Raw genomic sequence first — 17,679 nt, forward strand, 5'->3', positions numbered from 1 at the left:
CACGACTGACAATCCTCACCTTTCTGCCAGCACCAAGGTGCATAAATAATTGAAGTGTAAGATCACAAAGTGTTAATTACCAACCTCACTTCAACTTTATTTTTCAAGGTAATTTTCTTTCATTCCAACCTTAAAACTCAGAGTGAGACAAAGGCTTTCTTTGTTCTGCTGTCTCCTCACCAAACTGTGAGCATCCTGAGATCAGGAACCAATCTCATTCCTCTACCCCTAAGCACTCAGATCGGTACCTAACCTAACTGTAAAAAGTAAGCACATCCTGAATGAGTGACACGGAATGAGGAAAAGGGAAAGTAGAAAAAGATCGAGCATGGTTTATTCAAAGGAGAATACTGAAAACTAAGCCAAGGAAGATGCTTTAAAATTTCATTTTTCAGACTTCCCCAGTGGTACAATGGATAAGAATCCACCTGCCAATGCAGGGGACACAGGTCCAATCCCTGGTCCGGGAAGATCTCACATGCCTCAGAGCAACTAAAGCGCATGTACCACAACCACTGAGCCCACGCTCTAGAGCCTGCCAACTGCAACCAGAGAGCCCATGTGCCTGTGCTCCACAGTAAGAGAAGCCGCTGCAAAGAGAAGCCCACGCAGCGCAAGGAAGAGTAGCCCCCGCTCACCACAACTAGAAGAAAGCCATGAGCAGCAACAAAGACCCAGCAAAAGCAAAAATAAATAAATCAACTGCCATTTCTCTTAAAGATTAGGAATAATGGACCATCTTGTTTCTCCAAGTTGATGAATATAAACCACCAACTATGAACACTGGTCATACCCAGTCACCTTAGAATTTAAAAGAAGCAGACTTGCAATAACAAAGCAAGTCTTTATCAAAATGGAGCAAAAATGATAGACTAGATAGTTACTTAAGTGTGGAGCAGTACAGAGAGAGGTTAACAGTACAGGCTTTGAAAACAAGCAGGGCTGTGCATGAATGCACTGCCCTCATAACTGCTGAGTGACTTTGAGAAGGTTAATCTCTCTGATTTTCAATGTCCTCATCTCTGAAATGGTGGGGATGAGAAAAATACCTCATCAGACGATCAAGAGAATGAAATGAGAAAATGCAAACCTAATGCTTAGCATGGTGCTTGAGACCTAACAAGTACTCAATAAATATTTTCTATTTTAAAAAGAATGAAAAGTCTTCAAGGTCACTTGCTAAGGTGCCAGTATGTTCTGTAATGCTTGATTCCACTGGGAGTTAACATTGGCTGGCCCATCCCCAGGGCATGTCCTTATACGTCACACTGGGCCTTCAAACTTCAGAAAATGTCATTTGCTTCAACATGCACAAAATGACCCTGACTTATATGCCACAGTGGTCCCTAATCAGCAGAAATCCTCAGCCTGACTTGGTTACTCACAACAAAACAGAAACTATGACACCAAAGGAAAAAAAAATTCAACATGCCAGAATGTCAGTTTCCCAAGGCAAGCAATGATTTCCCCTTTCTCTTATATTAACATCTATGGAGACATGAGACAGATGCATCAACATACCGTTAGTTTCAGGAAGTTTATTTCACCCTGTGGCTCACAAGTTATTTTTTCCAATCCTTTTGATTCTACTTTCACCAAATAAAGCAACCATTTGCCGTTGCTAATTTCTTTTGGCCACTGGATATTCAAGGTTGCTGTGCCGAGGTTTTTAAGAGGTTTGCCCAAGTTAATTACCTGTTAGAAAATAATATGTATTATCTCAGTGTAATTCTCTCAACATAAAATTAAGTTAAGCAGTTCCTATTGCCAAGAAAAAAAAGCCAAAATATCTGGCATAATCCAACAATAAAAGCACAGGCTCCAAAAGTGGACTTTGGATAGGACATCCAAAATAGAGATTTGTGTTTAAAGATTCTTGTCAATAAAAATAGGGGGAAAAAAAGATCAAAGAGAAATAATTGTTCCCTCAATCCGGGATCAACTTTTGTGTGCAACAGAATCTGCCAGGCTCTCAAAACGCCCAGGGAGAAGTCACGTGTATTCTTGTTTCGCTCTATAACCACTCTGCCTGGCAGGTGACAAAGCCACTGTGGTGACAGTGCAGTCATAACCTGCTTCTGGGGAGCCCCACGTACTGCAAATGAAGCTGCCTCTGTCCTGACCACAGGGCGGGGGCCTGGGATAACACCTGAGAGACCCAGAGGAGGGCCATTCTGGCAGCCATGAACCCATGAGTCCAAGCTGGGGACGGGGCAGGGAGCAACTCCGTGCAACAGAAATCAAAAGAGTTTGTATGAAAGACTGCTCCAGAACCCACAGACCTCTTTGCAGCCACATCTGCATAGGTGCCATAATCACCACCACCCACTAGCTGTCACAGTTCTGTCTAAAGCTAAGAGATGCTTTCAGAGGAGAATTCCACCTCTTCATCCTCCTAGAGTCAAGGGTGGACCCATTTTTGCTATTTCAGACTTTCACCTCAACAACAGTCCCTATGCTTTCAGGAGTGTGATTTGAGCCACAGACCTGAACCTGCGTATGAGTTGTGAGTCACCTCTGTACCTTGCACTCATGTTCATTTGACTGGACTTAAGAGCCACTGTGACCACCTACTTTGGAATGGGTCAGAGCAGTCATTAGTCTTCCTTATGGGTACACGTCAAACCCACATTCACCATCACAAAACTGCTTGGGAAAGGTCAGTGAACATTAACCATAAGCAATAAGAGAGATGATCTTATAACAGAGGAAGAAATAAATCATTCACACATTCTAAAGCCAAATAGCATTTTGAGATTTTTGTTTTATAGACAGACTCTGGGGAGAAAAAAAGCGAGTATTTCTTTGTCTCAACACCACAATTATTATTAATACATTAAAACTCCCTAAGAAGAAAAAGACCAAACTGAATTTGATTCTGAACAAAGTCCTATGTTGAATGAAGTTGTGGTTCTCCATTCTGAAAGACAACTTTTACACTAAGCCAGTATGCTGTTTAAAAACTGGCAAGCTCTCTTTATCATGCTTATTTATTGTTACTTATTAAAACTACATATTCAAGATCATACACAGCATACGTTAGCTTCTGATACACAGACTGGAAGGGCCAACTGCAACCACTTACCCTGAACTCGTACTCAATTAAACTTCCCACGTCCTCTTCAGATTTCATCGCTTGCTCACCAACTACTGTACCTCCAAAATACACCTGGGAAGGTTTAGCAACCCTGTTAAATTAGAAAACACCAGTTTTAGTGAGAATTGTTAAATGGTTCTTTCAGACACTGATTTGTTATGCTAAACACAAACACTTACCCGGAGACCGATAAAAGCAGTTCAATAACCACTTTTGCTGTAGCTGTAATTGAAGCCAAATTATCTTGATTGCTTGTTCTGAAAAAATGAAAGGGAAACAATAGGGTTTTATTGTAACAGTCAGTTTTCTCATTAAATTACACTCCTTTTATGAGTTAGATAAAGGCCAATTCATTGACTGGCTGTGTTTTCACGAAATGATTCTGAATGGAAGGTTGAAAGAATCTCTTACGTTTCCAACTTCAGATTAATATCCAGATCTGTGGTGTCAAAGGTGACCTCAGTTGTACTTAAAATCAAATAAAAAGTAACCTAAGAAACAGAAATAGCTGTTACCATAGGCTGAACATATTGACACTGCAATGGTATTTTAAAAATTAAAATACAGTATGTAAAGGCATCACCTACACTGGAATTTCTTTTAAAAGGATTCCCAAGCTCACAGTCTGCTTGTGAGCCATTCTGGTTGGCAACACAACTCAACTGCTTCTCCTGTAGTAGAAAAACAGACCAGATCACAAAAAATTCACTTACCAGGCAATGTTGTTTTTTTTTTCCCCTCCGAGCTGGTCTCTTAAAATACTTACAGGGAAAGCCCTCAGTTCTCTATATGCAGAGTAAGTCAGAGTGTCTGGAAAAGTGGCAATGAGTTTAGCTTCGTGAGCGTCGTCACCATCTTTGGTGGGATTCTTTGGGTTAGAAGGGCTGTTCGTCACTGTTATTTCTAAAGCAATGTCCTTCTGATCTTTTAGAACTAGTTCTGGTACACCTTTGTGACTATTACAATAAAAAAAAAAAGGAAAACAACAAAGTTCTCAATGGATTTGCAATAACCCTTCAAAAAAAGCCACTGCAAACCCAGGGACATTTTCCATTTTTGCTAGTACTACAGCGCAATTCTTACATTGGTAAATAAGAAAACTTGTCCTGATTTCCTTCTCGGGTACAAAATTTATACTCTAGCTTAAGGTTGCTGTTACATATGTTGTCGTCTCCACATCCCTCTTTTAAGAAGTGCACCTGTAGGAAAACAAAATTGTAATTTACACCATGTAGGGCTCTAAATAGGTGACTGTTTCCATACAGTTCATCTCCCATTGTGACAATTACCATAGCAGAATTCAAACTACAAACATACTTTGCATCGAACGCCCACTCTGTCCTTTAATGAAACTGTGTTTTCAGAACACTTTGACCAAGGCAGTGAGATGCTATAGGACAATAAAGAGTAAGCCTGGCTCAGCTGTGTGGCTTTGGGCCAGTCACTTAATCTTTCATAGTCTAGGTTTCAACACAGGAGACGTGGGGATACCACCACCCTGCTACACAGGGTTACTATAAGAATTAACAACAATAATGACAGTACTACCTAACACGTGACTACGTATTTAAACTCATGCAATCCTCACAAGGGACTATGACGCATATACTGTTCAGAGACCCATTGCACAGATGGGGAAACAGAGTTCAAGGTTAGGAAAGCAAAGGGCAGAGTATCTTGCACTATCCTAAGGGATGCTTGATAATCACACTAATCAATAATTAGGAAAATGGTCTTCTTGCTTTTTATGTTTAACATGAGTATGGAGCTTGTGTATATGGGAACACACAGAAGAAATATTAATGTAACAATAAGTGACATTGACAAGTACAACAAGACTGTATATTGTGACCTTGCTTATTTAACTTATATGCAGAATGCATCATGTGAAATGCCGGGCTGGATGAATTAGAAGCTAGAATCAAGATTGTCAGGAGAAATATCAACAATCTCAGATATGCAGATGATACTGCTCTAATAATAGCAAGTGAAGAGGAACTAAAAAGTCTCTTGATGAGGGTGAAAGAGGAGAGTGAAAAAGTTGGCTTGAAACTCAACTTTAAAAAATCTAAGATCATGGCATCTGGTCCCATCACTTCGTGGCAAATAGAAGGGGGAAAAGTGCAAGCACTGACACATTTTATTTTCTTGGGTTCCAAAATCACTGTGGATGGAGACTGCAGCCATGAAATTAAAAGACACTTGCTTCTTGGAAGAAAAGCTATGACAAACCTAGTCAGTGTATTAGAAAGCAGAAACATCACTCCACCAACAAAGGTACACAGAATCAAAGCTGTGGTTTTTCCAGTAGTCATGTACTGATGCGACAGCTGGATCATAAAGAAGGCTGAGCACTGAATAACTCATGCTTTTAAATTGTGGTGCTGGAGAAGACTCTTGAGAGTCCCTTGGACAGCAAGGAGATCAAACCAGCCAATCCTAAAGGAAATCAATCCTGAATATTCACTGGAAGGACTGATGCTGAAGCTCCAATACTTTGGCCACCTGATGCGAAGATGCAAAGAGCTGACTCATTAGAAAAAACCCTGATGCTGGGAAAGATTGAAGGCAACAGAAGAAGGGGGTACCATAGGACTAGATGGCTAGACAGAATCACTAACTCAATGGACACGAATTTGAACAAACTCTGGGAGACAGTGGCAGACAGAGGAGCCTGACGGGCTGCAGCCCATGGACATGACTTAGTGACTGCGCAAGTGACATTGAAAGTGTACTGAAAAGCACATAAGGAACTACACTTGATGGCAACAAATACTGCGATGTGCACGTGTAGGCATGAGCCTAACTCATTCATGAAAAGCTTCGTCAGTGGGCCACCAGAACCAGTGCCTCAGAGCGGACACTCCACTACCAACTATATTTTGACAAGTATAAAACATTAAATCAAGATGTCACCGGTCCCCAGCCTAATCCTGCAGATGCAGGCATCCTAAACCCTAGCAAACAAACACCCACCACTTCAATAAGAGGTATACAGAAAGGCACACCATATAAATTTTACTTCCTAAGATTACATAGGCTACATTAGACACTAAATTTTGACTATTTCATTCTCATATATTTCAGTTGTGTCTGACTCTTTGCAACCCCAAGGACTATAGCCCACCTGCAACCCCACGGACTATAGCCCACCAGGCTCCTCTGTCCATGGGGATTCTCCAGACAAGAATACTGGAGTAGGTTGCCATGCCCTCCTCCAGGGGATCTTCCCAACCCAGGGATCAAACCCAGGTCTCCCGCATTGCAGGTGGATTCTTTACCATCTCAGCCACCAGGGAAGCTCATGAGAATAATAAGTTTTGTCAATTATAGTCTCAGTAAGTCTCAATGACCAGAAATTATTAAGAAAAACAACTCTCATCTCCAAATTGTATTCTGTAGGTTTCTATATCCATTGTTTACTTGGGACGCAAATTTTCTCCAAACTATACATATATTAAAAAGCTTATTTAATATACAAAGGAATGGCCTTTAGGGCAAATCAGTCACTAGTCTATTGCCTTCGGAGATGTTTGATTTAGCATAATAAAATGGAAAACAGTTAGTAAAATGAAAATCAGAAATACTTACATCTGTATGAACAAACTTGGGTTCATTTGAATTTAGAATTGGGAGAACTTCTGGAAGCGAATTCACTCGCCTCCGAGTGCTTGGCTCCTGGATCTCCACTGAAGCAGTTATGGGAATGGGACGCAGTTTATCTCTGATGTTTTCCTGAAAAGAATGCAGAGACACAGTTGAAGCCTGCTATAAACACTACCAGAGAACTCCAAAACAATGCTTTCCTTTGTCCTGGATAATGTGTTGCTAGTATTTATATAAAAGGTCACATCTACACTTGTGACCATGTACCTGCATGACAGAACTGATCTGCCTGCGGCCCTCACCTGGAGCCAGAGGGTTTCCTCCATGCACGCCTTCTGTTTCTGTCTATTCAGAGTGAGCTCTTGCGAATACTTGGGCTCAGAACCTTGGTTTCGAAACTGAACTCTTGACGACAGCCCAGATTTTCTTCTTTCCTTTTCAGCCTCCAGAGTGCCCACAATGGCTAGATGAAATCAACAAAATCACAGGAACTTAAAACGTACTCATACACAACACAGCTATAAGTACACTGAGTTTGTTTTTGATATATTTTAATTCCTCTTAGAACATTTTTTCTCATTGCCATGGTTTTCCTTCATATTTCCTGGCAACGTACATTCTGACTTATGAAGTTTCAAATCAAGCTGTCCTTTCCTGCCCATTACTATGAACAATTTTTAAAGCTACATTTCCTTTGGGCCACGTGGGGGAGCTCGAGAATAAGTCAAAACCTCAGAGAAGCGTTAAGAATCAGTTTCACTGCATTTCAAGAACTCACAAGACTACGACACAGGAGGGCAGCCAACCCTGCAGAAGGACCTAAACTGACTCCCTCTTCAACAGTCTGCTGCTTAAATTCCAAAAAGGCCTCTAGATCAACAGCAGCTTCTCCTGTGTGGTGTCAGGAATGCAGATCCTCAGGCCCAGCCAGACTACTGAACCCGAGGCTGCATTTAGTAAGATCATCAGGTGGTTCTTATACACATTAAAGCGCTCATAAAGAATAATTGTCTAAAAAGGAAAAACATATTAGAGATGGAGATGTCTTGATGAAGAATTTAAAGGTAAAACATACTTCCTTTCAGTGGTTAGAGGGCCCCTTTGCCCATTAATAAAACTCCCAGAATCAAGGTTTCCACTTCCAAAGCCCCAGAGGGCACATCCTACTTGTGATTACCTACACTAACAGAGCTCAGAGATAAGCTATGATTTGGATGATCAAAATCTCATTTCTTAACTTCAGAATGCATTCTTTGCCAATTCACTGGATATAGCTGCTATGTTTTAATACTTAAATGACTTACATTTATTAATCACTCACTAACCATCCCTGGTGGCTCAGATGGTAAAGCATCTACCTGCAATGCAGGAGACCTGGGTTTGATCCCTGGGTCGGGAAGATCCCCTGTAGAAGGAAATGGCAGTCCACTCCAGCACTCTTCCCTGGAAAATCCCATGGATGGAGGAGCCTGATAGGCTACAGTCCATGGGGTCTCAAAGAGTCAGACACGACTGAGCAACTTCACTTTCACTTTCAACCATCCTTCAACTACAAGGATATCAAACCAGTCTACACTAAAGGAAATCAACACTGAATATCCACTTGAAGGACTGATGCTGAAGCTGAAGCTCCAATACTTTGGCCACCTGATGCCAAGAGCCAACTCACTGCAAAAGACCCTGATGCTGGGAAAGACTGAGGGCAGTAGGAGAAGGGGCAAGAGATAATGAGACAGTTAAATGCCAACACTGAATCAACGGACATGAATTTGAGCAAAAGCTGGAGACAGTGGAGGACAGAGGATCCGGGCATGCTACAGTCCACGGGGTTGCAAAGATTTGGACTTGACTTAGTAACTGAACAACAACAAAAAACCATCAGAAGGGGCTTCCCTGGTGGCTCAGTGGTAAAGAATCCACCTGCAATGCAGGTGACACAGGTTCGATCCCTGTGTTGGGAAGATCCCATGGAAAAGGAAATGGAGATCCACTCTAATATTCTTGCCTGGGAAATCCCATGGACAAAAGGAGCCTGGCCTGGTGGGCTACAGTCCATGGGGTCGCAAAAGAGAAGGTTATGACTTAGCAACTAAACAACAAAACCATCAGAAGGGAAAGCAAACCAGTGTGTCCAGGGTCAGAGAAGCCAGCCTCAGGGAAAAAACCTGCTCCAGAAAATGAATCCATGTTCTAATAATCACATTAGAGTTTGGAAGGGACCTTTTTGCAAGCACCTAATAGCCTCTACTTACACATGAAGAACTGGAGACCCACAGAACTAGGTGACCGGCCCAGAGTCCTATAGCAAGAAACGGAGTCAGCTCCTTTTGTGTAACAAACACAAAAGATAACTGCCTTATAAAGCCTCTTAGATGTGCAGGTTCCCACTTCCCCTAAGCTTCTGCCAGCTGGACCACCCTGCTCTTTTTCATTTTACCTCTCCTTCATTGCCCGGCTACCTCTACTCCTTCAGATGTCAATGTGGATGCTACTTCCTCCAGGAAGCTCTCCCGGTCCCTCCTGGAGGGTCCGACCGTATTCTATTTCTCTTATCACTACACTGGAGAAGGCAGTGGCATCCCACTCCAGTACTCTTGCCTGGAGAATCCCATGGATGGAGGAGCCTGGTAGCTACAGTCCATGGGGTCGCGAATAGTCGGGCACGACTGAGCGACTTCACTTTCACGCACTGGAAAAGGCAATGGCAACCCACTCCAGTATTCTTGCCTGGAGAATCCCAGGGATGGAGGAGCCTGGTGGGCTGCCATGTATGGGGTCGCAGAGAGTCGGACACGACTGCAGTGACTCAGCAGCAGCAGCGCTACACTTAAGTCTGCTGTGCTGTGAATGCCCAATCACTTTCTCAGGAAAAGCCGCTCCAGAGACCACCTCCAGCTCTTCACCATTGTATTCCCCAGCAACAGCACAACATCTGACACAAACAGGATAGTAGACCATATGAACAAACACATCAGCACACACCCAACGCGCATTTGCACGCACACACATACAGTCATCATCCTTGTGCTGAAACAATGGCTGTTCCCATATGTAAAACCAAAATTTAGAAACAACTGTTTCAATAGTAATTTCTGTGTCCATCTGAAGAATTCTTAAATGTCATGGCTGCCAAATGGAATGCGCCTCCATTTTAGGCCCTCTGTGAGCCTTGACATCATCCATTTATCAGTGACCTGCTAACTTCACAATGAACCAGACGAAGGCTCACATGCTGAGTGCCCCTCATGCCAAAAGCAGGGGAGTGCGTGGGGGCATTAAAACCATTTATCTACCAGACCCTCTCCAACCTTTTCTGACCCTCCAGACAGTTCACATCATCTTAAAATCCTTGCTGGCCACCTTTGCTGACCTTTGCAGGGGCAAGCCAAGTAGAATAGTCATTAAGGCTCAATTATAAATATCTGTAAGGATGGAACACCATAGCCAAGGACTGCTGAGTTAAAGCAGCAGCCGAACAATAAGCTCACACACTCGGACGTGGGGAACAGACTGTAGACGTATTAACTCTTGCAGCTTTGTGCAAGTTCTGCTTTATTTGACTTAGAATTTCCCAATACCGTGGAAGCAATGGCAATAATTTCTCTTTCCATTTCTTCAGAGAAAAAAAGTTCTTTCTAGAGTGAAGTGAAAGTCACTCAGTTGTGTCCGACTCTTTGCAACCCAGGGACTAAACAGTCCATGGAATTCTCCAGGCCAGAATACAGTAGTGGGTAGCCTTTCCCTTCTCCAGGGATCTTCCCAACCCAGGGATGGAACCCAGGTCTCCTGCACTGTGGGCGGATTCTTTACCAGCTGAGCCACAAAGGAAGCCCAATCTATAGTGGGCTATTCATAAATACTTGGTTAATGTAGGGGTAGTTATAGGAAATTAATATACATGGCATCAAGGGCAGCATTTATGCTAAAAGGAAGTTTGTAATTTATTTTGTATAAATGATTGATCTGAGGGAAGATAAGAAATGTTCTGATGAGATTTCACATCTTTGGCAAACAGTGTGGTTTGAGAAGATGACCAATAGAATAAAAACATGTTTCCCTTCCCTCTCCCTGCCTAGTCTCTGTCTTTCCTGGTCTCTCTAGGCTGCTTCCAGACACAATGGTAAAAGGCCCCACGATCCAAGCCAGCAAGTGGAAGGGACCACAGTTGGGTAAAAACAACACAAAATCTGAGAGGGTGAGAGATTGGGAGAAATCATAAAATATGTTCTATTGCTGAAAGCCACACAAAGAACAGTATTTTCTATACTCAGTAAAATACCGGCTACTTCAAGAGCAAAGCGAAAGGCCACAGCTCCCCTGGGGGTGGAAAGTCCTAATACATGCACACCATACTGCAAGGTCTGCAGAGCTCATGGAGCGACAACAGAGTGGGAGGTGGCCCAGAAGAAGGGGCCTAAAAAGGTGAAGGAGATGAAGAAATCTCCTGAGGACAGTTTAAAATCTGGGAAGATGAAGGCCAAGTGGGTTTATGACAGCATGGATTGGGTGAAGGCAGACTATATATGAAGTTCTGGGATATTATAAAGGGATACCTTTTTTTCATAAAGAAAAGAAATACTCAAGGTAACATGGAGAAGCCTTGAGAAAACTCATTCCATCTCAAAGAGGAGTAAAAACTGAAAACCTTGAGAACCACCCTGTCTTTCCAGAAAGGTTTCCTTGGTGGCTCTGCTGCACTGGTATACCTAGCCGCTGGGACCACGGCTGACCCAGGAAGGAAATCACCTTTGCTCTGTACTTCCTCTTTGGGGAAAAGATGTCTTTAGATTCCTAGGCCCCCCAACTTTACTCTAGCTTACTCCTGAAGAGGTACAGCTGCTACTAAAACACACCAGAGAGGGCCTCAGTGATCATCACTATTGTGAGAGTATCAGTCCAGGTTCAGTGCACGATACTGGATGCTTGGGGTTAGTGCACTGGGACAACCCAGAGGGATGTTATGGGGAGGGAGGAGGGAGGAGGGTTCACGATGGGGAGCACATGTATACCTGTGATGGATTCATTTTGATATTTGGCAAAACTAATACAATTATGTAAAGTTTAAAAATAAAATAAAATTTAAACAAACAAACAAACAAACAAAATTTGTCAAACCCTGTGGCAAAACTCCTGTCTTTCTTATTAAAAAAAAAAAAAAAAAGCGAAGTAGAATAAGACCTTATGAATGACAACCTGCTTTCACCACCTTGAAAAAGAAAAACTCAGTCATGTCCAACTCTTTGCGACTCCATGGACTGTAGCCTGCCAGGCCCCTATGTCCATGGAATTCTCCAGGTAAGAATGCTGCAGTGGGTAGTGATTCCCTTCTCCAGGGGATCTTCCCAACCCAGGGATCAAACCTGGGTCTCCTGCATTGTAGGCAGATTCTTTACTGTCTCAACCATCAAGGAAGCCCTTTCACCACCTTATCTCATCTGAACTCTGCCACAATCCTATGTAGTTAATTCCCACCAGAGGCATTTACTTTTAACTGATAGGAAAATAAAAACTCAAACATTATGGGATTAGCTCTGTGTTGAAGCACGGGATCCAGGAGAAGAGCCCAAGTCTCTGAGTTCAAGCCCAGTCTTCAGGTCCCCCCGGGCCCACCCTCAGGGACACAGCATGGGTGTTCTGGACCACAGAGGCCTCTGGGAGGGGACCCAGCAGCGAAGAGACTATAAACTGACAATTTATTCAAGTAGGACTCGGGCTCCCGCGGTCACTCTTCTACAACCACCACCCGCCACCTTACAACCACAAAACCACCCTGCTTTTCAAAGACAGACATGGAGGAAACGGTTGTGGCAGCAAATGAGTACTTATCCAAGGCATTCATTCTGCCCTAAACCATCTGCTCTGGAAAATTCAAATTGGGACCAAATGCATTTTTTTCCTCTTGTGCTTTACCCTCCTGATTAAAAAGAAGATGACAGACAGACTTAGTTCTTTAAATCAGAATTTATGGACTCATGTTGGCCATTACAGTTTTGTTCGTCTAGTTATTTATTCAGAACTTTTCAACCTGGCAGACAGAAAAGATCTAATTTCAGTTGATTCACTGTGTTGTACAGCAGAACCTAACACAACATTGTAAAGCAATCATACTCCAATTAAAGAAAATTAAGCAAAATAAAGATGTTCAGATAAGCAAACAAACAAAAAGTACTAGGTACTTACTTATTGAAGGATTGTAACCGGTGGGTTTAGCAGTATATTCAAAACAGGCCTTAACCTTGAGGCTGTACAAAATCAAAAACACAGTCATTAAGAAATGCCTTACTGCCCTGGAAAAAAAAATCTCAACACGTTCCTCATCCTCATATCCCCCCAGGGATGACTGATGAGTAAAATGTTATATACCCACTTGACAAGATTCCTCTTCCCTTTCCCCATTTCTCTTAATCTTCCCCATGGCTCCTCGGGGCAATGGGGTCACCATAAAGCAGAGATATGAAACTGGGGGAAGAGTGGATACGGCGCAAATGCTCACCATATCCCACTAGGCGCCCCACAGAGCGTTTTCTGACGGAGATCAATTCTGTTGGGTGTTACTGTGATGGTTTGCTGAATATTAATCACAGGCCGGGATCTGAAGACAAAGGAGAAGACAAGCTCAGCCTTTTGCTATCTGGATGTAAGATGAGCTCACGCACTACACAGGCATCCTCAGATGCTGCATCTTAAAAACCACAGGAAAAACTGTTTCCCGATGATATTCCTGCTCCCCCGTTGCTAAAGAAAATAGCTGTTAACAGACATAATTTAAAACATGATGACGTGATACTTATAAAACTGTTTAAACATGACACATTCAAAATTATCAATTGTTTTATATTAATAATTTTAATATTAATGGAGTTTTTAAACTGAAAGAATAATATGGGCAATATGTAAAAAGTTCCATAGTTTTCAGGTGAATATGTCTCATCCCCACCCAAATTCTCAAGGAGCTTTGCATGTCCTTCCAGACATATCAGTCTGGTTCAGTTAAAAATACTATTTAAAATTAAATATAAAACAAGCATTTCTTTTTAAGTGGGAGTTTTTCATGCTTATTGGTCTGCATGTTGCTTTTTCTCATTCACATTTCAGAGGTCTTCTCATATCTCTACACACAAATCTAGTTGTTTCTCACAGCTGGTGGTGTTGCATATACCAATGGAACATCATTTATTCAACCAGTCCCTTAATCGGTGGACATTTATAATTCTGTAAGGCTTTCAGCTGACAAACATCCTTGCATATACATCTATGTACATGTATGTGTCCTAAGTTTATTCATCTGTTTATCTGTAGGATAAATTCTTAAGCAGAATTTCTGAGTCAAACAATATATGCATTTTTAATTCTGGGTAATCTTGCCTCCCCCTCAAAAAAAGCTCCAAAAAGGTTATACCAACATACATCTAACATTCTGGGGTGCTCACTACCAGGATTTCTACACATATGTGCATTTTAGTACTCTAGGCAAGCCCTGACCTTACAGGTCCCCATCTTACAATATCTGAGCTTCCTATCCTCCCTGGGACTCTGCTATCTCCAACCTCACGTGCTTGCTAGTACTGACCACAACTTTCCTACCGCCACAATATCTGTATAAGCAAAGCCTGGAATCCTTTATCCTTTCCTATCTCTGCCTTAACCCAACCTCACGGACACACAAGCAGCAGAATCCTACACCTTTAGTCCTTCTCACCATGTAAAATCATCATCTTTCTCCCTTATATATTCTTCCCTACCCGCCACAGCCCAAGGGGTCACCAAGGGCCTATGGCTTGATCCCTGCACCACTGGCACAGGAACGCTAGGGTGTGGCGGTTGGGGTGTGAAAGGGCTGGGCAGACGGTACACCTCCCGCCTCTGGCACTCCCCACATGAACTCAGAGTGGCTTCTATGATTCCATTGCCACAGGGATTCAGTCACACTGACTTCGGTGGGTTTGTGGTAAACCCAGCCATCCTGGAGAATAGTGTTCCACAGGAAAATGTATTCCAAATTCCTAAGGGCTAGTCTGAACTTCTGGAATCAATCTGTCTGTAGGCCAGACAGAGCGTGAGTACCTTCATGGGGAAGGCAGGAGCCAATAAAAGGGCAAATGATGCTCACATTTTTTTCATTTCCCTTTATCTTAATTGTTTCTCTTTCTATTGTTATTTTACACTGGAGATACTGCAGGTTTGGTTGCAGACCACAGCAATAAAGCTAAGACTGCAATAAAGGAGTCACTTGAATTTTTTGGTTTTCTATAAGTTATGTTTTCAGTATACTGTAGTCTATTAAGTTGCAAGGGAATTATGTCTAAACAATGTACCTGCCTTAATTAAAAAATATGTTATTGCTAAAAAAAAAAGTGCTAATCAGCATCTGGGCCTTCAGGAATTCATAGCAGTAATATCCAAGATCACCATAATTAAAGTAATAATAAATGAAAAAGTTATAATAATAATAAATGAAAAATGTTACAAGAATTACCAAAATGTGACAGAGAGACATGAAGTAAACACATGTTGGGGAAATGACACCTTGCCACAGCCTTCAATTTTTTAAAAAACAAAAAACTGCCACAGTATCTATGAAGTACAGTAAAACAATGTGCAATGAAATGAGGTATGCCTGTAGGTATGTTTCTAAAGTTTTGAGAGCATATTTAGAAGGCAAAAAGTTCATAAATGTTTTAATACCAGTTGCTACAGATGCTAGAGTGTTTTACATATAATAGTACTAAGGCTTTGGTACAGCATACATTTCAAAATAAATATTTTAACACACACTTCTGCCTAAATCCTGTTTTTAAACACACAATATACACAATTTTCAGAGCACATTATATATGGAATCGTAAAAATGCCTTTTAACACATAAAGCAAATCTTACTGCTCAGCTGTCTTGTGTTTAATTGGCATTTACTTATTAAGTATCATAGTACTAGCATGATTTAGTGGAGACTGACATTGGGAAGATTTAGGTACCATGCCCTGCTCTCACAGGATCCAGGCTCAAAAGTACAGGCAAGTCCTGGGCTTCTGTTTTTATTTGTAAAATAGAAAAGTTATCTTATTAGCAAAGGCTTTTGAAATTCATTTTCATACTATCTATGAGGAAAGAAGGAACATGTATAGAGGATTCACAGTCAACCTACTTATGGGGACAGGAAAGTAAAGGTATTAAAACATCAATTACATACAGATACAAATATTTAACTGGCTAAAGACGTTATCTTCTGGGAAAGTCTTGGTAACCAACTTTTGTTACAGGAATTCAAGTCTTCTTGACACCAGAGGTATGTATCTCAAACTAGAAGTTCAAATTGCTTTTTGATGGAAACTGCTGAAGTAATCAAATGTTATACTATACTCTTCTACCTTTTAAAAATGTTGACTATTTTAAGGTTAATACCTAACACATGAACAGAGAGAAACAGGCATATAAAGGCAGTAACAGACATACATTCAAACTATTTTTTTATCTTCTTCCTTTGGCCTAATATTCCAGATACATTTTTCTCCACTTACTTTCACATGTCCCACTTTTGCCATCTGTAATGTCTCTTCTGGTTCTTAGCTTTCTCATAAAATGACTTTCATAGATCTTGCCATTTAACTAGAAGACTATTTTTCTATAGTATTTTATACCACATTATATAAATGCACAGTATATTCTGTCTTTTTTAAAGTAGTATTATCTTCAAAAGTATCCTGGTGCCATTTTATTATCCGCAGGGGTTTTGGTTAGTATACTCTTTTAGATACAGAGGCTACATCTACGCTTGGCATCCTTCCAGAAGAATACAGAGCAACGACAGTACCAAGTGTACACATGACATACAGATTATTTTTCGTTTAGGGTTTCACTGAACATCGCTGCCCATTTCTTTGAAAAGATTCTTCAGATAAAAATGACTGTAAAGCCAAATAGTTTTTTTAAAAAACAAACAAACAAAACCAATGAACCCAAATGGTTCATTTTCACCAATGATCAAAGAACTGCAAATTCAATCAAAAGATGAGATCACACCACAGTGGCAAAAATTAGATTCATCCTGTTGGGTGTCAGTAAAGGTGTGAGAAAATGGGCCCTCTGGTAGGTTGCTGCTGTGAACATAAATTGCTACAACTTTTCTGTGGGTATATGTAAGGGTTTCCCAGGTGGCTCAGTGGTAAAGAATCCATCTAGCTGCCAATGCAGGAGGTGAGAGTTCAATCCCTGGGTCAGGAAAATCCCCTGGAGGAGGAAATGGCTACTCACTCCAGTATTCTTGCCTTGGAAATCCCATGGACAGAGGAGCCTGGCAGGCTGCAGTCCATGTGGCTGGAGTTGGAGACTGACTGAGTATGCATATACACACATGATGAATACAAAAATGTGCTAACCTTGATCCCAGCAATTCTATTTCTAGGAATTTTTCTTTAAAAAAAATCCATTACATGGAGATATATATACAATACACCATCTAACACACTGTTTATAATAGCTAAAAGTCACAGACTATCTAAAAATTCCATCAACCAAAGACTCATTAAATGCGTATTATGGAATAACATTGAGCTTTTAAAAAGAATAAGATTGATATATCTGTATTAACAAGGAGAGAAAATGGAAGAGGTTGATTTTTACAAACCAGAAGAGAGGAGAGCAGTTACAGTACAGCTGTTTGATGATACCCTAGAAGTGCAGAAAGACTCAAAACTATTAAAAGTTGTTTGATGGAAGGAAAGAATATTGGAAAACTTGCACTTAACTGCAATTCTGTATTAACATTTTATAAAAAAACAAAAAAAAAGAATGTGCTACTTTTTAAATTAAAAAAAAAATGTTTTGCACAATTTTTCCTGGCAATTTCCAGCAGTGATGGAATTGTTGGGATAAGGCCACTGAGACACAGCTGATGGGCAAACCGCTGCAGCCTTTCTGGAGATCATTTTGGTTGAAGGAATCACAAGTCTTAAAACACACATGCGCTTCAACTTTGCAA

General features: G+C 41.2%; 1 protein-coding gene across 2 annotated transcripts in view; it reads right to left on the reverse strand.

Moving 5' to 3' along the window:
* The window catches only part of ITGA6 (integrin subunit alpha 6), an 87,907-nt gene that overhangs the window by 17,297 nt on the left and 52,931 nt on the right, over positions 1–17,679 (reverse strand). For both annotated transcript variants that reach the window (XM_027557557.1, XM_027557564.1), the window contains exons 10-20: positions 13,197–13,295; positions 12,884–12,945; positions 7,006–7,166; positions 6,689–6,832; positions 4,181–4,296; positions 3,864–4,053; positions 3,685–3,768; positions 3,509–3,588; positions 3,277–3,354; positions 3,086–3,188; positions 1,522–1,695 (exon numbers count right to left, since the gene is read on the reverse strand). In XM_027557557.1, the coding sequence (XP_027413358.1) occupies positions 1,522–1,695; positions 3,086–3,188; positions 3,277–3,354; positions 3,509–3,588; positions 3,685–3,768; positions 3,864–4,053; positions 4,181–4,296; positions 6,689–6,832; positions 7,006–7,166; positions 12,884–12,945; positions 13,197–13,295 (1,291 nt within the window). The remainder of the gene's footprint in view (positions 1–1,521; positions 1,696–3,085; positions 3,189–3,276; positions 3,355–3,508; positions 3,589–3,684; positions 3,769–3,863; positions 4,054–4,180; positions 4,297–6,688; positions 6,833–7,005; positions 7,167–12,883; positions 12,946–13,196; positions 13,296–17,679) is intronic.

Source organism: Bos indicus x Bos taurus, chromosome 2 (assembly GCF_003369695.1).
Source record: "Bos indicus x Bos taurus breed Angus x Brahman F1 hybrid chromosome 2, Bos_hybrid_MaternalHap_v2.0, whole genome shotgun sequence".
Taxonomy (NCBI): Eukaryota; Metazoa; Chordata; class Mammalia; order Artiodactyla; family Bovidae; genus Bos; species Bos indicus x Bos taurus.